This window comes from Macaca mulatta, chromosome 19 (genome assembly GCF_049350105.2).
Source record: "Macaca mulatta isolate MMU2019108-1 chromosome 19, T2T-MMU8v2.0, whole genome shotgun sequence".
In the NCBI taxonomy this organism is placed as follows: domain Eukaryota; kingdom Metazoa; phylum Chordata; class Mammalia; order Primates; family Cercopithecidae; genus Macaca; species Macaca mulatta.
In genome coordinates, this window is record NC_133424.1 from 1,726,191 (window position 1) to 1,747,839 (window position 21,649).

General features: G+C 61.0%; 1 protein-coding gene across 10 annotated transcripts; it reads left to right on the top strand.

Annotated features, from left to right (window-relative positions):
• The first annotated feature begins 106 nt into the window (after positions 1–106).
• ARHGAP45 (Rho GTPase activating protein 45) lies at positions 107–21,300 on the top strand. 10 transcript variants are annotated; one of them, XM_077978710.1, is made up of 23 exons: positions 107–562; positions 2,813–3,143; positions 7,811–7,954; positions 8,170–8,254; positions 8,338–8,410; positions 8,614–8,680; positions 8,769–8,906; positions 8,985–9,049; positions 9,254–9,364; positions 9,439–9,519; positions 12,424–12,612; positions 14,249–14,386; positions 14,474–14,664; positions 14,798–14,916; positions 15,001–15,084; positions 15,218–15,322; positions 15,427–15,599; positions 16,060–16,248; positions 16,335–16,472; positions 17,327–17,553; positions 17,629–17,839; positions 18,918–19,026; positions 20,378–21,300. In XM_077978710.1, the coding sequence occupies exons 1-23, from the start codon at positions 425–427 to the stop codon at positions 20,716–20,718; spliced, it is 3,447 nt and encodes a 1,148-aa protein (XP_077834836.1). In that variant the 5' UTR covers positions 107–424; the 3' UTR covers positions 20,719–21,300. The 10 variants fall into 10 exon arrangements, with proteins under 10 accessions (XP_077834836.1, XP_077834840.1, XP_077834837.1 ...); XM_077978714.1 differs by having other exon boundaries at positions 353–562; positions 7,710–7,954; XM_077978711.1 differs by lacking the exon at positions 107–562 and adding an exon at positions 1,558–2,079.
• The last annotated feature ends 349 nt before the right edge of the window (positions 21,301–21,649 follow it).

A 21,649-nucleotide genomic window follows, 5' to 3' on the forward strand; every position in this document is an offset into this window, starting at 1 on the left:
CCAGGTTGCACACATGTCCACACAGCTGCCTGCACATGTGTGTGGATATGGCTGGCCCCTTGCAAGCTGAGTGTGCCCGTATAGGCCAAGTGACGATTCGTAGGACACAGGTGTGAGTGTGTCTACAGCTAACTGGACCCCAGCTGTAAATGCCTCTGTGGCCAGCCCAGGAGTTGGGGATCCGAGTGCGGGTCTCATAAGGGCCTGGTCACCATCCCCAGGTCCTTGCATGCCCACGTGGGGCTGGCGCCTAAGGGCGGTACCTGTAAGTGCCTGGCCATGAAGTGGGGATGAGGTCAGGGCTCAGGAATGTCCTGGGAAGCTTAGAGGAGCCCACTGTCCCGGAGCACACGCCTCCTGGCCGGGCCAGAAGCCCATCCGACATTCAGCTGACCCTCACCCCCTGATCCCAGCCCTCAGAGCCATGAGTCGGGGGCAAAGAGTTCTCAAGGGTCTGCTAGGCTGGGTTTGCACCTGGACCCAGGCCTGGAGAGCTGAACTTGGAGCAAGGGGCTGTGACCTTCATGTCCTGTGCCCCAGAGATCTGCCCCTCCCACCCGAGGTAGGTGGGAATGGGGTTTGGGAAAGAGGTTGGGGTTTTGGGATTGGGAGTGGGGTTGTGGAAGGGGACAGCAGGGAGACTTGGGGAGGGGAGAGAGTTCACACTGGGGGATGGGGGTTGGGGGAAGGTAGGAGGCTGGGATCTGTATGCCTGCAGTTGCCCCAGCTCTTGGCCAATGCCGCCTCAGGCTGTTATCAGCAACGGGTGCCTGCGTCCTGCTGCCCAGCACGTCCGGTGGTCCGGAGCCACTGGAATGCAGCAAGGGAGGCGGGGCTGGGGACCTTAGCTAAGGGCAGTGCTGAGATCTGGGGCAACATGATACGGCCCACAGGGCTGCTGAGAGGTAACCAGGTGTCCTCAGCATATTCTGACGATGGTGGGGTCCACACTACAGCTTGGGAACCCCTGTGCAGGCAGCCTAGGAGCGGGTTGACGCCGGGGCCCACAAGGACAGGGCCGGGTGAACTGTTCTGACTATTCCTGGAAGTCTTTGCACCCAGGGCTTCGGTTCTGGGCCTCAGTTTCCCCGCCTGTCCTCGACCTGGCCCACCTCCCGGGGCTGCAGGGCGGGTGATGGGGGTGACTCTACTCTGTCCCACCCTGCTGGGGCCCGGCCACACCCTAGGGTCTGCAGGGGAGGAGGTGGAGCGGGGGCTTGCCTTCAGGGAAAAGGGGGCTGTAGGGGCGCAGCTTCGGCCTGTGCATGTGTCTGGGGTCTGAGGGCGAGGCTCCCGGAGCTTGGTGGTGTCTGAGTGCGCTTGGAGGTCCGGGTCTCTGCGTGTCATCGTGCACACGTGTCTGTGCACGCCCAGTCGCGTCCGGGAGTGAGGGTCAGCGCCCTGCAGGCGGCCGCCCTGTGCCCGCCGAGGGCCACAGCGTCAGGCAGGGGCTCCGCGTCCCACCCCGCGAGCCGCGCGGCTCCGAGCTCCCGAAAGCGGAAGCGGGGGGCGCGGCCCGGGGCTGGGGGCGGGGCCTGCGACCTCACCTTCGCGCCCACTCCGCAGAGCTGCAGGCTGAGGCCTGGAAGGGTCGGGGGCGAGGCCGCGTCGCCGCCTCCCCGAAGCCTTTTCCTGTTGCGGGGAGGGCCCGCCAGTGACGGCCGGGCCTGTCACGTGGGCCTGACAGCTGGGGAGGGGGTGGCCGTCGACAATGTGGTCCCGAAGCGGCCAGCGCCGGGAGCTGCAGCGCTGAGACCCCCAGCCCGCCTGAACCAGCCCGCCCCCTCGGGCTCCCGGCCTGGGCCCCATCATGTTCTCCAGGAAGAAACGAGATCTCATGAAAACCCCTTCCATCTCGAAAAAGAACCGCGCGGGAAGCCCCAGCCCGCAGCCCTCGGGGGTGAGTGGAGCCCGGGCGCAGACCTGGAGCTGACACCGGCCGCAGGGGGACAGGGACCCGCCCTGTACTCGGGGCCCATGCTGGGGCAGCGGCTCGGGGCTCGTGCCAGTTACAGCCCCTACCGGGCGGGACGGCGGGGGCCACAGCAGAGAGGCCGGGACCCCGGCATTCAGCTCACGGTAGGGACCCTGGGAGTAGTGGCCGCCTCCCTCCACTCCATCCAGGGCTGGCCGCGGGGCCCAGGGAGCAGGAAGGGAAGGTGCCGAGTTGGGACAATGTTGGGTTTGGGCCGCTGCAGGTTGGGGGCTTAGGCAATCTGGGGGCTCTGGGAGCCGTTGAGATGGGAGGGCTGTGGCCTGGCCATTGGGTTGATGTTTGACCGGGCAGCAGATCCTCTAAAGGGATCCACCAGGTTCAAGGGCTGGGGAGTGTCTCCAGACCTGGGGTATCTGCAAAGCTGGGGGTCTACAAAGCTTGGGGGATCTGGGATGTCTACAGGCCTGGGGCTGTCCATAGGCTCTGGGGGTCCATGGACCTTTAGAGGTACAGACATAGAAGTGTCTTCACTCAAAGTAGCTGCGTTGTAGGAGCCTGAGGGGGGCTTGAAGGGCTGAGGACCCTCCCCACCCCCACCAGGAAGTGGGGACCCCCCCCTCCCGCGCCTCCCCGCAGGCCCCGCCCCGGCTGTGGTTTGGGTAGGGACCGTTGTTTGTGAAAGCTCTAGGGAAGAGGATGTTGGGTAACAGGTGGGGGGGTACGCTACCAAATCTCGGCCCTGTGACCTCTGGCCTTTGACCCCTATGGGGTCGGGGTGACGATGGCCCTCCACAGCCCCATTTAATTTCTGGGGAAACTGAGGCAGTGTCCAGGCCGGAAAATCCGTTTAACGAGCTCCCCTTGGACCTGTCCAAGGAGCTGCCCAGGAAGGATGGAGTTGATGCCGTGTTCCCTGGACCAAGCCTGGAGCCATCCACTGGGTCCTCCAGCGCCAAGGCCACAGGCACCCTCAAGCGGCCTACCAGCCTGAGCCGCCACGCCAGTGCAGCTGGTTTCCCACTGTCGGGTGCCGCCTCCTGGACACTGGGCCGGAGCCACCGGAGCCCGCTGACAGCTGCCAGCCCGGGCGAGCAGCCTACCGAGGGCGCCGGCCCAGACGGCGTCGAGGACATCTCCCATCTGCTGGCCGACGTGGCCCGCTTCGCTGAGGGCCTTGAGAAACTTAAGGAGTGTGTGTTGCATGACGGTGAGAGCCATGGGGACACGGAGGCCTGGGTGGAAGACAGAGCCAGACCCAAGGGAGGATGGAAGGAGGGACTTGGGGAGGCTCAGAAGGGAATGGCAGGGAGGGCTATGTGGAAGAGGCCATGACAGCTAAGGCTTTGAGGGATGTGTAGGAGTTTGGTGGGGGGAGTCTCTGAGTGTACACTGGCTCAGGAGGGTGCCCAATTTATTTATTTATTTTAAAGGATCTGATGGCAATTAGGAGGGAAAGGCAGAGGAAATGTCCCATGCACGGGCTCAGAAACATGGAAACAGAGAATGCATTTGGAGGCCAAGGTGTGGGGTGCCGCTGGTGTAGGATGAAGGCATGACAAGGCCAGGCAGAAGGGCAATGGGGAGCTATAGAAGATGTTAGAGCACAGGACAGATGGGGGCAGATCTGTGTCTTGGAACGAAGCAAACTGGGGGTTGGCTGAGGTCTGGATGGAAAGAGATTCAGGAGGCACAGCGAGGGGTAGGATGGGGGCATCAGGCGGCTAGAGGTGCTGGGACCCAGAGGCCTGCAGGCCGGCAGTTCCGTTTTCTCCTCCACGCGGCCGCTGACAGCCCTGCTTCCTGCCGAGTTATTTTCATCTGCTTCCTGTTTGTCCCTGGCAGCCCAGGCGGGCACCTCATGTGCTGCCTTCAGCTCCCGGCTCCTCCTAGAAACCACAGTGCAAGGGTCATGCCAGGCGCTCTGATCTGCTCCAGGCAGGCGCCCATTTTACAGATGACGAAACTGAGTCTCTAGTGAGGCCCTCACCCCCGGCTCACCCAGCCAGTGCAGGGCAGAGCCAGGACTGGACCTCAAGTGTTGGAGTGGCCTCTGCACCTTCAGGGCGCTAGTTGGGGAAGGCCCGGTCCCCGCTGGGAGGAGTGGGAGCCCCTGGGTTATCTGGTCCCATGGGCGGGGACTAGGCTGGTTTCCTGGGGAAACCCTAATCTCGGTTCCTTTCCGATCCTGGCGCTTCCTTGGAGGCCTGGCCTGGGCGGGGCTCAGCTCCCAGGCTCCTGCAGGAGGTCCGAACTGGGCCAGCCAGGGTGGGACACTTTCTTTTTTTCTTTTCTTTTCTTTTTATTGATTGATTGATTGATTGATTGATTGATACAGGGTCTTGCTCTGTTGCCCAGGCTGGAGTGCAGTGGTGTGATCAAGGCTCACTGTAGCCTTGAACTCCTGGGCTCAAGCCAACCTCCCACCTCTGCCTCCTGAGTACTTGAGACTACAGGCATGAGCCACTGTACCTGGCTTATTTTATTTTATTGTTTTTGAGATGGTGAGATGGAGTCTTACTCTGTTGCCCAGGCTGGAGTGCAGTGGCGTTATCTTGGCTCACTGCAACCTCTGCCTCCTGGGTTCAAGTGACTCTTCTGCCTCAGGATCCCAAGTAGCTGGGGCTACAGGTGTGCGCCACCACACCCAGCTAATTTTTGTATTTTTAGTAGAGACGGGGTTTCACCATATTGGCCAGATTGGTCTCTAACTCCTGACCTCATGATCCGCCCGCCTCAGCCTCCCAGAATGCTGGGATTACAGCAGGCATGAGCCACCGCGCCTGGATTTTTTTTTGTGTGTGTGTGAGACAGAGTCTCACTTTGTCACCCAGGCTGGAGTGCAGTGGTGAGATCTCAGCTCAATGCAACCTCCACCTCCTGGGTTCAAGTGATTCTTCTGCCTCAGCCTCCCGAGTAGCTGGGATTACAGGCGAGTGCCACCATGCCCGGCTTTTTTTTTTTTTTTTTTTTAGTAGAGAGGGGGTTTCACCATGTTGACCACGCTGGTCTTGAACTCCTGACCTCAAGTGATCCACCCACCTCGGCCTCCCAAAGTGCCAGGATTACAGGCGTGAGCCACTGCGCCCGGCCAATTTTTGTACTTTTTGTAGAGACCGGGGTCTCCCGATGTTGCGCAGGCTGGTCTAGAACTCCAGAGTTAAAACCATTCTCCCGGCTCCGCCTCCCAAAGTGCTGGGATAACAGGCCTGATCCACCGTGCCCGGCTGGGGGCGCCTTCTGTGCGTCTCGGGGCCGCCCCAGGCCAGAGGAGACCCTGGCCACTAGGATGTGGGCTCTAGTCCCGATGCTTCTCAGCTGCTGAGACCCTGGCGAGCCCCTTCCCTCTCCAGGTGTCAGGTGACTTGTCTATAAAATGGGGCCACCTGCCTGCAGCGATGGTTGTGGGGTCCACCCCACAGCTTGGGAATCCGCGTGCAGGCAGCTAGGAGGGGGCCCACATGGACGGTGCGGGCGGCCCGGGGTCACCCCGACTTTTCCCGGGCTTCCTCGTTCCCGGGCTTCAGGTCTGGGCCTCAGTTTCCCTGCCTGTCCTCGACCCTCCCCACCTCGAAGCTCTGCGGGTAAGGAAGGACCCTGACTGGGGCGAAGGGGACGCCAGGGCGGGGTTTCTCTCGCGGGGGCGGGGCCTCCGGACCGGCCGGAGCCGGTTTGGCCACCGGAGACCCCCATCGGTCAGCCGCCAGGCCCCACGCGCTCGCGGTCTCCGCGCCCCGACGGCTGCGCCATGTGTATCTGCGGGACGGCGCACCCGGCGCTGGACGAGGGCCCCGTGCGCTGCCGGGCGGGTCCCCGAGGTGAGGGGACAGGTGCGGGGTGCGGGGTCCCCAAGCGCGTACGGGAGCACGTGGCGCTTGGGCCGTTTGCCGCCCGCGGTGGGGGAGCAGCGGCTGCCGCGCGCCTGGCCTGGCCGTGCGCACCTGGGCATCCCTGCGCTGCGCAGGGGTCGTGCCGGCCGCTGGCTTCCTGGGTGGGGGCGGCGCGGGGACAGCGGGGGCGCAGGCCGGGGCCGCGCGCGCGGAATGGCGGGCGCGGGGCAGAAAGGTCCCGGGAAGGGGCGTGGCCGGGGCCTCCCAGCGGCTTCCCCGAGCTCCTGGAGCCCCAGTCCCATTCCCCGAGTCCGCCGCATCCAGCAGCGAAGACGTGCTCCAGTGCTGGGTCTCATGCGCGGCGGCGGCCAGTGGGGAATCTCTGGCGGGTGACTCGGGCGGTCTCTTCCCGGAGGTGACGTTCACCTGGGGTCTTTGGTGCCGAAAGAGACGGGCAGTTATTTTTTCGGATTTCACTTTGTATTTGGGGCATTCTCTGAGCGGTACAGTCAAGTGTCAAATCTGCCCCTCCCGCTGGTCTCTGTCCTCTCTGGCCTTTCCCCTCGTACGAATTCCGCGGGTTGGTTTTCACTGCATGGTGTGTGCCTGGCTCTCCATGTTTCGCCTGTACCCTCTGCTTTTTTCCTTCTTTTCTTTCTTTATTTTCCCTTTCCTTTACTTCTTTTCTGAGATGGAGGAGTGTCACCCAGGCCCGGAGTGCAGTGGCGCGATCTCAGTTCACTGCAACCTCCACCTCCCGAGTTCAAGCGATTCTCCTGCCTCAGCCTCCCAAGTAGCCAGGATTACAGGGGCGCACCACCACGCCGCTAATTTTTGTATTTTTAGTAGAGATGGGGTTTCACCATGTTGGCCAGGATGGTCTCGAACTCCTGACCTCAAGTGATCTGCCTGTCTCGGCCACCCTAAGTGCTGGGATTACAGGTGTGAGCCACCATGCTTGGCCCTCTCTGCTTTTTTCTTCTTCCGTTTGAGAACGTTCGATAAGGGCATTTACCTTTTTGTTATTTATTTTATTTCTTTTTTTTTTTTTTTTTTTTGAGACGGAGTCTCATTCTGTCCCCCAGGATGGAGTGCAGTGGCCAGATCTCGGCTTACTGCAAGCTCCGCCTCCCGGGTTTATGCCATTCTACTGCCTCAGCCTCCCGAGTAGCTGGGACTACAGGCCCCCGCCACCTAGCCTGGCTAGTTTTTTGTATTTTTAGTAGAGACGGGGTTTCACCGTGTTAGCCAGGATGGTCTCGATCTCCTGACCTCATGATCCACCCGTCTCGGCCTCCCAAAGTGCTGGGATTACAGACTTGAGCCACCATGTCTGGCCTTGTTATTTATTTCTTACGGAGATAGGGTCTCACTGTATTGCCCAGGCTGGTCTTGAATTCCTGGGCTCAGCCTTCCAAAGTGCTGGGGTCACAGGTGTAAGCCACTGCTCCTGGCTGAGGAGGGCAGTGAAAGCCAGGTTCCACCACCCTCTTCTGCTCTAACACCTTCTGTGGCTCCCTATTGCCCTGGAGATAAAGCCAGGCAGCATCCCTCTGCCTGGCGTTCTCATGCCTTTAGAGCTAAGTGTAGATGGAAAAGCTGTGTGACTGTTGAGAAATGACTTCTCTTCTCTATGCCTCAGTTTCCTCACCCAGGTAGGAAGGGCAGAGAGAGACCTGGACAGGGCTATTAGCAGTCCTGAGGGGTTAGGGCAGGGAAGGGGCCTGGTGGGCTGCATGGAGGAAGGGGCTGCAGGACTGTAGCTTGAAGGACAAGAGGCAGTTTGCTTTCTGGAGGGACAGGAAAAGCGTGTTCTGAGCAGCACAGAGTGCCTAGGCCAAGGTCTGGCCTTTGCTGATGTGGCCAGTAGCCCAGGGAGGGACAGTGCCCTCCCCGCAGTCTCGAAATGAGCCCCAGGCATCTGCCCTCTCCCACCTCTGCCTCAGTTTCCCCATCTGGGAACAGGAACTCTGAAGAGGGAGGAGGTGGACAGACTTTCCCCGGGACCAGGCCCCACCCCACTGTTCACTCCGACTCTGCCCAGCAGACCTCCTTGAGGCCCGCCGCCCGCTGGCCCACGAGTGCCTGGGTGAGGCCCTGCGTGTCATGCGTCAGATCATCTCCAAGTACCCGCTGCTGAACACCGTGGAGACGCTCACGGCAGCCGGCACCCTCATTGCCAAGGTCAAAGGTCAGCCTGCTGGAACAGGGCTTCGAGGGCTCTCTTCCTGGAAGGGCATCCTGGAGGAGGGCATGTTTGAAGTGGGTTTTGAAGGATGCATAGGAGTTTGACAGGCACAACAGCTCCCTGCTGTTCCCACTGGGTTGAGGGCTCTGGTCAGTTCTTGCAGGGATGGTCACCTCCCAGAGTGGGCCCACCTCCTTGCCCTTATCTCTGCTTCCCAGCCTTCCATTACGAGAGCAACAATGATCTGGAGAAACAAGAGTTTGAGAAGGCCCTGGAGACGATTGCTGTGGCCTTCAGTAGCACGTGAGTGCGGGAGCCTGTGGGTCAGAGCAAGGGAGCGTGGGGGGCCCGGGTGTCTCTCGATGGTGACCCCTCTGGTCCTGCAGAGTGTCCGAGTTCCTCATGGGTGAAGTGGACAGCAGCACCCTCCTAGCAGTGCCTCCTGGGGACTCGAGCCAGGTGAGTGGAGTGGGCCGGGGCCACCTGTGTCCAGCTTCTGGAGGCCAGCCGGGTTCAGGTCTGCAGGGCCCAGCCAGTCACCCTGCTGCCCCTGTGTGCCTCGGTTTCCCTCTGTGTCCGGGGGGCAGCAACCGTTCCCTGAAAGGTGGGCACTGCGCAGGGCCCCGCATGGTGCTGGTCTCACCTGCGTCTCCATCCTACAGTCCATGGAAAGCCTGTACGGACCGGGCAGTGAGGGTACCCCTCCCAGCCTTGACGACTGTGATGCCGGTAAGCCCTCACACAGCACAGGCAGGCATTTGAGGGGTGAGCCATTGCCGGGGTCGGGCCAGGCTGAGCAGGCCTGCGTTCCCTGCAGGCTGCCTGCCCGCCGAGGAGGTGGACGTGCTGCTGCAGCGCTGTGAGGGGGGCGTGGATGCCGCGCTCCTGTATGCCAAGAACATGGCCAAGTACATGAAGGACCTCATCAGCTATCTGGAGAAGCGGACAACGCTGGGTGAGAGCTGGGGTCCCTGCAGGGTGGGTCTGGAGGAAGGCCTTGTCCCAGCATCTCACACCCCTCCCCGGCCCGCAGAGATGGAGTTTGCCAAGGGACTGCAGAAGATCTGTCACAACTGCAGACAGAGCGTCATGCAAGAGGTGGGGGCCCCGCGGGCACGGGGTGGGGATCCCTGGGCCCGGGTGTGAGTCTCAGCCCCATTTCAAGGACCCAGGGACCAAGAGCAGGGCTTCCCCTCTACATTAACGGGGGTGGCTGCAGGGACAGGGAGGTGGTGGCTGGGGGTGCTGGGGCCGCCCTGCCTCCATCCCTCTCCACCCAGTGACCCGGTGCCCCACCCACAGCCCCACATGCCACTCCTGTCCATCTACTCGCTGGCCCTGGAGCAGGACCTGGAGTTCGGCCACGGCATGGTGCAGGCGGTGGGCACCTTGCAGACCCAGACCTTCATGCAGGTGCGTGGTGCCTGGATGGGCGGGCTGGGCCGGGGCGTCACCAGGGTACCCACTCACAGCCCGTCTCGCCCCAGCCCCTGACCCTGCGGCGGCTTGAACACGAGAAGCGCAGGAAGGAGATCAAGGAGGCCTGGCACCGCGCCCAGAGGAAGCTGGTGAGGCGGGCGGGAGGGGGCGGACGGGGGCGGGCAGCGGGTCTCGGCGCAGGCGCAGTCCCAACCCCAGCCCCATAGCGGGGACCCTGCGGTGAGCGCTGCACAAATCCCGGCCTCCTGCGCATGCGCGGCCTTGCAGGTTGAGCCCCAAACCGGGTCGGAGACGCTCCAGCCCCACCGCCCCCAGCTCTGCCTGGAAGGACCGGCGCTCACTGCTGTCCCTGCAGAAATGGGGAGAAGCCGTGCCTACCTCAGTTGTAAACAGCAGGTCTCCGGGTTGGAGGGAGACTCATGGTCTCTCAGAACTGGAGAAGCTCCATGCTCCTGCCTGTACTTTTTTTTATTTTTATTTTTTAGCGGAGCCTCGCTCTGTCGCCCAGGCTGCAGGCTGGAGTGCAGTGGCACCATCTCGGCTTTCGCTGCAACCTCCATCTCCCTGGTTCAAACGATTCTCCTGTCTCAGCCTCCCGAATAGCTGGGATTACAGAAGCACAGCACCACACCTGGCTAATTTTTGTATTTTTAGTAGAGACGGGGTTTCATCATAGTGGTCAGGCTGGTCTCGAACTACTGACGTCAGTTGATCCACCCGCGTCGGCCTCCCAAAGTGCCGGGATTACAGACTTGAGTCACCCCACTCGGCTTCCTGCCTGTATTCTCTTCCCACTTCGCTTTTGGGTTATTTCAAAGACACCAGTGCCTTTTTGTTTCTTTCCTTCTTTGTTTTGAGATAGGGTCTCGCTCTGTCACCCAGGCTGGACTGCAGTGACGCAATCATACCTCACTGCAGACTTGACTTCTTGGGCTCCAATGATCCTCCCACCTCAGCCTCCTAAGTTCCTGGGTCTATAGGCAGCGGCCATCACACCCAGTTCATTTTTTTGCATTTTTTGTATGCTATGTTGCCCAGTTTTTGTTTGCTTTTTAGCCGTGTTAACAGGGTCTGCGGTGAGACGCAGCCTCCTAGCTCCTTCCAGCACATACCAGCAAACACGGATCTGCCCTGTTTTGTACACGCGAGGACAGCTTACCTCATGCCCTGTTCTGCCTCTGGTTTTTATCCTCACCTCCGTATAGAGAGGCTCACCCCATATCAGTCAGCATGAAGCAGCTGGAACCCCTTTTTTTGGCTGTGCAGGGCTCAGCTGGGGAGATTGAGTAGGTTATTCCATGGACGTTTTGGGAGTGGCTGAGCTGTTGCTGTTACACACACCATTGCTATGACAAGCTTGTGCCCCTGTCTCAAGGATGCCTGAGGGTTTATCTGGGATCAGTGCCCAAAATAGAACTGCTGGGTCAAGGGCCGTGCGTGTATGAGCTGCCCTCTCAGGCCACAGCAGTGCTTTTCCTCTTCCATGAACCCTCAGTGCTTATCCTTTGCTTACTTGGCATTGGACAGTGGCTTCTTATTGATTTGTCAGAGCTTTTTACATACTAGAGAACTTAGGCCTTAATCATGTGAGTTTTAGACTCCCCCGATTACCCTCCCACAATTTACTATTTGACTTTTGATTTTTACTTGTGGCCTATTGTGCCAGGTAGAAACCTGTGATTGTTAGTAGCAGGAATTTTTTTTTTTTTTTTTTTTTTGAGACAGTCTCACTCTGTCACCCAGGCTGGAGTGCAGTGGCTCGATCTCGGCTCACTGCAACCTCCATCTCCCGGGCTCAAGCGATTCTTCTGCCTCAGCCTCCCAAGTACCTGGGATTACAGGCGTCTGCCACCACACCTGGCGTGTTTTTAGTAGAGATGGGGTTTCACTACCTTGGCCAGGCTGGTCTTGAACTCCTGACCTCAGGAGTTCTGCCCACCTCGGCCTTCCAAAGTGCTGGAATTATAGGTGTAAGGCATCGTGCTCGGCTAATTTTTATATTTTTGGTAGAGACGGGGTTTCATCATGTTGGCCAGGCTGGTCTCGAGTGGGTAGGACCACAGGTGTGCGCCACCACGTCTGGCTAAATTTTTTTATTTTTTTGTAGAGATGGGGTCTCACTATGTTGGCCAGGCTGGTCTCGAACTCCTGGCCTCAAGCGATCCTCCTGCCTCGGCCTCCCAAAGCAGTGGCATTACAGGTGTGAGCCATAGCACCTGGCCTTCTCCTAGTAATTGGATGAGTCCGTTTGTTTATATGTGAATCTGGTGGTGCAGGTTGTGAGGTGTGGCCCCCAAGCCCACAGGTTTTTGACTAAGTACTCTTCCTGTGGGCGCCTGGCTTCCTGCCTGGGCGGCTTCTCTGTTCTCATCTGTGAGGAGGGAAGTGAAAGCAACAGAGCTTGGAGACGCTGGCCTGTTCCCGTGGGGGTTGGTGTCAGCGTCTGCAGAGCTGCCATTTGAGCCTCTGTTCAGAGCTTAGCTGTGCCTCAGCTTCCCAGGCTGCAGAGTGGGCACACAGGACACTCATTTCTCCGAGGGTCCTGTTGCGGGTGCCTCCTCCCGTTCTTTTTTTTTTTGAGCTGGAATCTCTGTTGCCCAGGCTGGAGCACAGTGGTGCAATCTCGGCTCACTGCCACCCTTGCCTCCTGGGTTCAAGCTATTCGCCGTTCTTGTGCCTCAGCCTCCCGAGTAGCTGGGATTACAGGTGTGCACCACAACGCCCGGCTAATTTTTTATATTTTGGGTAGATATGGGGTTTCACTATGGCGGCCAGGCTGGTCTCAAACTCCTGACCTCAAGTGATCCGCCTGCCTCAGCCTCCCAAAGTGCTGGGATTACAGGTGTGAGCCACCGCGCCCGGCCACTCCTCCTGTTCTTCCATTGCCGATTGTGCAGGGCCCTCTGCGTGCCCAGCTGGGCCATGGGGTCTTGGTGAGAGAAATGGGGGTGGGGAGGAAGAGAGGAGCTGGGGAGACTGAGTCCCATCCGAGGATGGGGTTGAAACTGGCCTCCGGGCTCCCACACCCACAGCAAGAGGCGGAGTCTAACCTGCGCAAGGCCAAGCAGGGTTACACGCAGCGCTGCGAGGACCACGACAAGGCTCGCTTCCTCGTGGCCAAGGCAGAGGAGGAGCAGGCTGGCACCACTCTGGGAGCGGGCAGCACAGTCACCAAAACGCTGGACAAGAGGCGGCGGCTGGAGGAGGAGGCGAAGAACAAGGTGACGGAGGGTGGAGGCGGGGCTGGAGGGCCCTGGAGGAGGAGATCCAATGCTTGATGTGACATTTACCACTTCCAGTCCTTTGCTTTTGGTTTTGTGGGGTTTTTTTGTTTGTTGTTTTGAGACGGAGTCTCACTCTGTTGCCCAGGCTGGAGTGCAGCGGCGTGATCTCAGCTCACTGCAAGCTCCGCTTCCCTGGTTCACGCCATTCTCCTGCCTCAGCCTCCCGAGTAGCTGGGACTACAGGTGCCCGCCATCATGCCCGGCTAATTGTTTTGTATTTTTAGTAGAGATGGGGTTTCACTGTGTTAGGATGGTCTCGATCTCCTTACCTCATGATCCGCCCATCTCCGCCTCCTAAAGTGCTGGGATTACAGGTGTGAGCCACTGTGCCCAGCTGGTTTGCTTTTTTGAGACAAAGTCTCGTTCTGTTGCCCAGGCTGGAGTGCAGTGGGGAGATCTCGGCTCACTGCAACATCCACCTCCCAGGTTCACACAATTTTCTGCCTCAGCCACCTGAGTAGCTGAGATTACAGGGACCTGCCACCAGGTCCGGCTACTTTTTTTTTTTTTTTTTTTTTTTTTGAGACGGAGTCTCGCTCTGTTGCCCAGGCTGGAGTGCAGTGGCATAATCTCGGCTCACTGCAAGCTCCGTCTCCCAGGTTCACACCATTCTCCTGCCTCAGCCTCCCAAGTAGCTGGGACTACAGGTGCCCGCCACCACGCCCGGCTAATTTGTTTTTGTATTTTTAGTAGAGATGGGGTTTCACCGTGTTAGCCAGGATGGTCTCAATTTCCTGACCTCGTGATCTGCCCGCCTCAGCCTCCCAAAGTGCTGGGATTACAGGCGTGAGCCACCGCACCTGGCCAAGAATTTTTTAAAAATTAGCTGGGGGCCGGGCACGGTGCCAGTAGAGATGGCACCCCATCTCTACTAAAAATACAAAAAATTAGCCGGGCATAGTGGTGGGCGCCTGTAGTCCCAGCTACTCGGGAGGCTGAGGCAGGAGAATGGCGTAAACCCGGGAGGCGGAGCTTGCAGTGAGCCGAGATCGTGCCACTGCACTCCAGCCTGGGTGACAGAGTGAGACCCCGTCTCAAAAAATAAAAATTTTTTTATGGAGATGGGGTCTAAGGCTGGGCGTGGTGGCTCACACCTGAAAACCCAGCCCTTTGGGAGGCTGAGACGGGCAGATCATATGAGGTCAGGAGTTCGAGACCAGCCTGGCCAAAATGGCGAAACCCCATCTCTCTACTAAAATCACAAAAAATTAGCCGGGCATGGTGGGTGAGAGGGGGCATCGGTAATCCCAGTTATTCGGGAGGCTGAGGCAGGAGAATCGCTTGAACCCGGGAGGTGGAGGTTGCAGTGATCTGAGATCACGCCACTGCTCTTCAGCCTGGGCTACAGACCAAGATTTCGTCTCAAAAAAAAAAAAAAAAAAAAAAAAGAGATGGTGGGGGGCAGGTCTCACCATGTTGTTCAGGCTGGTCTCGAACCCCTGGCCTCAAGCAAGTCTCCTACTGTGGCCTCCGGAGGCGCTGGGGTGACAGGCTTGAGCCCGGCCTCCCTGAGGTTTCTGAGTCCTGCACCCCAGGCTGAGGCCTCCCTCTGTGTGCCCGGCCCCCACCGCAGGCGGAGGAAGCTATGGCCACCTACCGCACCTGCGTGGCGGACGCTAAGACGCAGAAGCAGGAGCTGGAGGATACCAAGGTGACAGCCCTGCGGCAAATCCAGGAGGTCATCCGGCAGAGCGACCAGACCATCAAGTCGGTGCGTGGGGTGCTCCGGCCGCCTGGGCGGCGATGGCGGACCGGGCCGCCTCCTCCTGACCCCGCCGTTCTCGGGTGCCGCCCGCAGGCCACCATCTCCTACTATCAGATGATGCATATGCAGACGGCGCCGCTGCCCGTGCACTTCCAGATGCTGTGTGAGAGCAGCAAGCTGTACGACCCGGGCCAGCAGTACGCCTCGCACGTGCGCCAGCTGCAGCGGGACCAGGAGCCCGATGTGCACTACGACTTCGAGCCCCACGTGTCCGCCAACGCTTGGTAAGGCCACCCAGCTGCCCGGTCCCCGGCGCACAGGGCCCTGCCTGGGAGCCGGGCTTCCCTCCATCGGGGGCGTGAAGATGAAGCCGCTTTGCCCCCCATCACCGCCCCTCCTCCGGGTTTATTTCACCAGGTCCCCCGTCCTGCGTGCCCGGAAGAGCAGCTTCAACGTGAGTGATGTGGCGGGGCCGGAGGCTGCCGGCAGCCCCCCAGAGGAAGGCATTGAGGGCGCACCTGCCAAGGAGCGCCGGGGTGAGTGTCCGGCCGGGCCCCGGGGCGGATGCTGGCTCCCTGCGGTCCACCCTGGCCCTTCACCAGGGACACCTCTTTCTCCAGCCGGGCGAGGACACCAGGTTCACAAGTCATGGCCGCTCTCGATCTCAGACTCGGACAGTGGGCTGGACACCGGCCCTGGCACAGGTGACGGAGGCTCTCTGGCGGGCTGGGGGGTGGAGCTGCTGCCTCTCCTGGGCCTCAGGGCTTCACGCACCACGGGTGATGGAGGGCACCCCCCCTGGCTCGGGGAGTCTGAATGGCCCTGATTCCCGCCCAGGGGACTTTAAGAAGTTCGAGCGGACATCATCCAGTGGCACCATGTCGTCCACGGAGGAGCTGGTGGACCCGGAGGGTGGAGCTGGGGCTTCAGCCTTTGAGCAGGGTGAGGGTCCCCTGACGGGGCTGGAGAGAGAGGGGGGTTGGACACAGTCCAGGGGCCTGGCCCTGACCTGCCTTGGTGACACCAGCCGCCTGTGCTGCCCGCAGCTGACCTCAACGGCATGACCCCTGAGTTGCCGGTGGCTGTGCCCAGTGGGCCGTTCCGCCACGAGGGGCTGTCCAAGGCGGCCCGTACTCACCGGCTCCGGAAGCTCCGTACACCCGCCAAGTGCCGCGAGTGCAACAGCTACGTCTACTTCCAGGGTGCTGAGTGCGAGGAGGTGAGTGGGACGCCCCGACGGACAGCTGGGAGCCTTTGGGGTGCCCTCGGGAAGGTCTGGCCCGGAGCAGGGAGCAGTCGGGCGCCTTTGGAAGGAGGCGAATGGAGGGGTGGGGTGGGCCTTTTAGGTTTGGGGGGCAGTGTTGGCTCTGAGGCAGCGAGGCCTGCAGGGGGTAGACCTGGAGTGTGAAGAGCCCTGGGGCTGTGGCCAGAAGACCTGGAGGGCAAAGGCCTTGGAGCTGTGGCCAGAAAACCAAGGGGCGGGAAGGAGAGGAGGCTGGAGCGGCAGGCAGGCGGGATCACCCCTGGGGTGGAAGCCAGGAGCCACTGTCCAGCTTGTGTTTACAGAAGCTGCCGTGTGGGGGACTGTGAGCGGCCCCGGGGAGGTGGGGTGGAGCCGCTGGGGGCTGCACTGGGCTGGGCGTCCCGGGGCTTGGCTCACTCACTCTGGCCGCCCCCAGTGCTGCCTGGCCTGCCACAAGAAATGTCTGGAGACGCTGGCCATACAGTGCGGGCACAAGAAGCTGCAGGGCCGCCTACAGCTGTTCGGCCAGGACTTCAGCCAGGCGGCCCGCAGCGCCCCCGACGGCGTGCCCTTCATTGTCAAGAAGTGCGTCTGCGAGATCGAGCGGCGGGCGCTGCGCACCAAGGTAAGGTGGGGGGTGGAGGCGGCTCCCAGCGGGGAGGCGGGCGTGAGCCGAGGCTGACAGGCCTCCCCACCTCTGGACTCCCGCAGGGCATCTACCGGGTCAATGGGGTAAAGACGCGCGTGGAGAAGCTGTGCCAGGCCTTCGAGAACGGCAAGGAGCTGGTCGAGCTGTCGCAGGCCTCGCCCCACGACATCAGCAACGTTCTCAAGCTCTACCTGCGCCAGGTGAGACCCACCGGAGGTGGCCAAGCGGAGCCTGGAAGGGGCGTAGCCAGGCAGGAGGAGGTGGGGTGGGGGTGCTGGAGCTGGAACAGGACTGAGCTGGAGCAGGACTGGCGCAACGCGGGGCTTGGTGGGCGGGACAGGGTGGGCGGGACAGTGCCTGGCGGGGCACTGCTGAGGCTGGGGTCGTGGTCATGGTAGGAGCTGGACGGGGCAGTTCTGTGTCGGGGCACGGACAGGGACAGGAGGGGCCAGGTGGGGGCTGGGTCAGCACGTAGCAGGGGTGTGCCCACAGCAGAAGCACACCTGACGCTGTGCTGAGGCGGGGCCGGGGCTCGGTGGGGCGTGGCCAGAGCAGAATGGGCGTGTCCAGTGTTTGGCAGGGACCCGTATGAGGCTAGGGGAGGGGCTGAGGCTAGACAAGTGAAGGGCTGGGGGTGGGGCCTGGGCTTGGTGGGGTGAGGCTGGGGCAGGATGAGTGTGACTAGGGCTTGGCAGGGGCGGGGCTGGGGCTAGGGGCGTGGTCATGGCCGGGGAAGGGCGGGGCTGGGGTTAGGGGCGTGGTCGTGTCTGGGGAAGGGCGGAGCTGGGCTGGGATGGGAATGGGACCAGCACTTCTCAGGTGGTGGGGAAGGGGTCAGACTGCTGAGTAGAGCCTGAGCTTTTTGGGGTACCTGCAGGGCGGGGTGGGCGTGGCCAGAGCGAGAAAGGGGACTGAGGCTGCTCTGGGTAGAACCCGAGCTCGGTGGGGCGTGACCAGTGCTTGGTGGGGGTGGGGCTGAGGCTGCGCACGTGGTAGGCACGCGTGGGGGCTGGGCCAGGCCCACCAACACCTGCTGACCCTTGACACCGCACAGCTTCCCGAGCCGCTCATTTCCTTCCGCCTCTACCACGAGCTCGTGGGGCTGGCTAAGGACAGCCTGAAGGCAGAGGCCGAGGCCAAGGCGGCGTCCCGGGGTCGTCAGGACGGCTCGGAGAGCGAGGCAGTGATGGTGGCCATGGCAGGTCGGCTGCGGGAGCTCCTGCGGGACCTGCCGCTCGAGAACCGGGCCTCGCTGCAGTACCTGCTGCGGCACCTACGCAGGTGAGGCCCGGCATATGGGGTGGAGGGCTCGGGGTCCCGGGAGCCGCTCAGCACCTGGCCCTGCCCGCCCCGCAGGATCGTGGAGGTGGAGCAGGACAACAAGATGACCCCTGGGAACCTGGGCATCGTGTTCGGGCCCACGCTGCTTCGGCCACGGCCCACCGAGGCCACCGTGTCCCTCTCCTCCCTGGTGGATTACCCCCACCAGGCCCGCGTCATCGAGACTCTCATCGTCCACTACGGGCTGGTCTTCGAGGAGGAGCCAGAGGAGACCCCCGGGGACCAGGTGAGGGTGTGGGCCTGACCAGGGCTGTCCACTCGGGGCTTGGGGAGCAGGGGGCGCTGCTGGGGACAGTCGTTGTGGGATGAAGCCCAAGGAACCACAGGGAGATAATTTGGTTTGGACGGGGTACTTCGAGAGGCCTGTGTCTTTTTGTCTTTCATGCAAAGAACTGCGCGAAGTCTGCACTGAATCTGGCAGAGGTGCAAAGGCTCTGCGGCGGCCCCTCCACTCTCCCTTGGGGCTGGCATTGGGCCTCACCTTTCAGGCACCCTCCTTCCCCGTTTCCCACCCCGGTGCTGCCTGCAGCCACAAGCAGCACGCTAGCCCCTGTGTCCACAGCCACCCGAGCTGCCACTGCACTCTGCTGCGAGGTCAATCCCCTGCTTCAGAGTTTCCTGTCTAGGAGTTGTGGTTTCACTTCTGTTGCCCAGGCTGGAGTGCAATGGGGCGATCTCAGCCCACCACAATCTCCGCTGCCCAGGTTCAAGCGATTCTCCTGCCTCAGTCTCCCGAGTAGCTGGGACTATAGGCGCCCGCCACCATGCCCGGCTAATTTTTGTATTTTTAACAGAGATGGGGTTTCACTTTTTTGGCCAGGCTGGTCTCGAATTCCTGACCTCAAGTAATCCACACCCCGCCTTGGCCTCTTGAAGTGCTGGGATTACAGGTGTGAGCCACCGCGCCCGGCCTCTCGTATTTTTTCAATCCATCTTCTCTGGGCGTTTAGTGGGTGCAGTTTCCCGGGTTTGCTCTTGGCTGAGGACAGACCGCCTGGGGTGCGGTCTCAGGACAGTGGGGCCCACAGCTCTGACGGTGTCTGTGCTGGGTATGGCCTTTCCGTCCTGTGCTCTTGAAGCTCTCGGGAGAAACCACAGATGGGGACAGGAGCAGCCGTGGGTGGCAAGAGGAGCGGAATTTCAGAAATTCCCGTCCCATGTTCCTTGTGGGAATGGCCAGTGTGGTCACAGCCTGGGCAGCAGCGGGTGTCAGTAGCTGTTAGGGGCTGTGTGGTGTGTTTGTTAATTTGTAACATGGAAAATGGAGCCCTGGCCCCTCCCTGACTTCCTTTCTGCCCTTGCAGGACGAGTCATCCAGCCAGCGAGCTGAGGTGGTCATCCAGGTGCCGTACCTGGAGGCGGGCGAGGGGGTGGTGTACCCCCTGCAGGAGGCTGCGGAGGATGGGTGCAGAGGTGAGTGAGTGGCTGCCCGAACAGCCCCAAGGGAGGCCGGCGTGTGCCACCCGTGGGCGCAGGTGCCATGACCTAGTTGTGCACACGTGGCAGGGTCCATGGCGCAGCACGTTCTGTGGATTTTGTCTGCCACGGAGACCACACCTGTGAGCTACTCGTTCATTTTCTTTTAACCAGCTGCAAACAGAGGCAAGGCAGTGCCTTTTGAGGCGCCTACCCCGCACTCAGAAACCGGTAATGTGAACGTGCGGCTGACGCTGTGTAAGGCTCCAGGTGCACCAGGCACCTGGCCAGGCTAGGTGCCTTCCCTGCAGCAGCCTCATTTTCTAGAGAAGGGCACGGGGCTGGGGGTTTGACTCAGGTGGGGCTGGCGCCACCTGTCAGAGGCAGCCAGCCCTGAGTGCCGCATCTAGTTACGGTACCTCTGTATTAGTCTGTTTTCACACTGCTGATCCACACCTGAGGCCAGACGCGGTGCCTCACGTCTGTAATCCCAGCACTTTGGGAGGCCGAGGCAGGTGGATCACTTGAGGTCAGGAGTTTGAGACCAGCCTGACCAACATGGTGAAACCCGGTTTCTACTAAAAATACAAAAATTAGCCGGGTGTGGTGACAGGTGCCTGGAATCCCAGCTACTCAGGAGGCTGAGGCAGGAGAATTGCTTGAACCGGGGAGGTGGAGGTTGCGGTGAGCCGAGATCGTGCCACTGCGTTCCAGCCTGGGCAACAGAGCGAGACTCTGGTCTCAAAAAGAGAGAAATACCTGAGGCTGGGCAATTTACAAAAGAAAGAGGTTTAGTGGAGTTACAGTTCATGTAGGTGGGAAGGCCTCACAATTGTGGCGGAAAACAAGGAGCGAGTCACGTCTTGCATGGGTGGTGGCAGGCAAAGGGAGAGCTTGTGTCGGGAAACCCTACTTTTTAGACCATCAGATCTTGTGAAAACCATTCACTATCACGAGAGCAGCCCAGAAAGACTCTCCTCCACGATTCAGCCATCTCCCGCCAGGTCCCTCCCACAACACGTGGGAATTAGGGGAGCTACAAGATGAGGTTTAGGTGGGGACACAGAGCCAGACTCTGTCAACACCCCTCTCTCCTTTCCTCCTCCATCTCTGTCTCTTCCCCATCTCTCTCCTCCTCCTCCTCCTCCTCACTCCCTGTCCTCCCTCTCTGTCCCTCCCCTTGTCTCTCTCTTCTCTCCCCCATCTGTTTTTCCCCACCTCTCCTCCGTCTCTCCTCCATCTCCCTCCCCATCTCTCTGTCTGTCTCTCTCCCCACCTCTCCTCTGTCTCTTCTGCATCTGTCTCTCCCCATCTCTGCCTCTCCTCCATCTCTGTCTCCCTGTCTCAGAATCCCGAGTTGTGTCCAACGACTCGGACTCGGACCTAGAGGAGGCCTCCGAGCTGCTGTCGTCATCGGAGGCCAGTGCCCTGCGCCGCCTCAGCCTCCTGGAGCAGCAGCAGAGTGAGGCCAGCCTGGAGGAGGCTTCTGGCAGCCACAGCGGCAGCGAGGAGCGGCTGGAGGCCACCGCCCGGGAGGACGGGGACGAGGACGACCCGGCCCGGCAGCTCTCAGGATTCAACACAAACCAGTCCAACAACGTGCTGCAGGCCCCACTGCCCACCATGAGGCTCCGTGGCGGGCGGATCGCGCTGGGCTCCTGCAGGGAGAGGCGGCCTGAGTTCGTGTGAGCTGGGGCGGGGCCGGGACCACAGGTGGCTTCTCTCTCGCCTGCTCCTGTCCCTCCAGGGGGGCTCTATGCGTCGTCCTGGGGTCCCGTCCTGGAGTCGCTGCTGAGAGCACCTGGACTTGGTTGTCCTGGCAGCACGCGCCGCCTCCCGGAAGCTTCCAGGAGCACAAGGGCCGCGGGGTGTGCCCTGCGCTCTCCCCCGCGCCCCGGCCCAGCTGAGCTGAGAACACTGCTGTCTAGTGAAGTCGCGGTGGCCGTGCTGGTGCCCACAGGGCTGTGTGGATGGAGGGAGCTGACCGCATGCCCCGGTCATCACAGGGACGGCAGGCCCTGCCCCGCCTCTCACAGGTCTGTTGCAGGGACTCCGGAAACCATTCTGGGAGCTGTGGATGGGGGCGGAGGCTGGGGTCTGGTGCGGCGTCCAGGGTGCAGTACGGCAGGGCCTCAATACTGGCCCTAGACTCCCTTTTCCAGAACACCAGGTGTGGCCACCTGGGGCTTAGGTACACAGTGGGGCCTCTTGGAAGCCACCGTGTAGCTTTTCACAGGCACGTGTATTTTGCTGAAATAAAGGTTTTAATCGGGTGTTTTCTGTGCCAGCTGCCAGCCTGGAAGGGGCCAGGGAGGGGACGTAGCCCCGCAGCGTGGCCCTGGGCCTCCTCCCAGGGGAGATGTGAGGAAGGGAAACCCCCTGCCACGGGGCCCCGCGAGGTGGGAGCCCAGGTGGTCTTCACGACAGGCTGTGCCGACACTCAGGCATCGAATGACCATGTCGTGTCCACCTGCAGCCCAGGGCAGTCCAGGAGAACGTTCCAGATGACGGACGTGTTCTTGAGCTCTGAGGTTCCACACACCAGCCCCACGTGGCCACCAAGCACTGGAAACGTGGCCCATACGCCCGTGGAACTGCGTTTTGTTTGAGACAGGGTGTA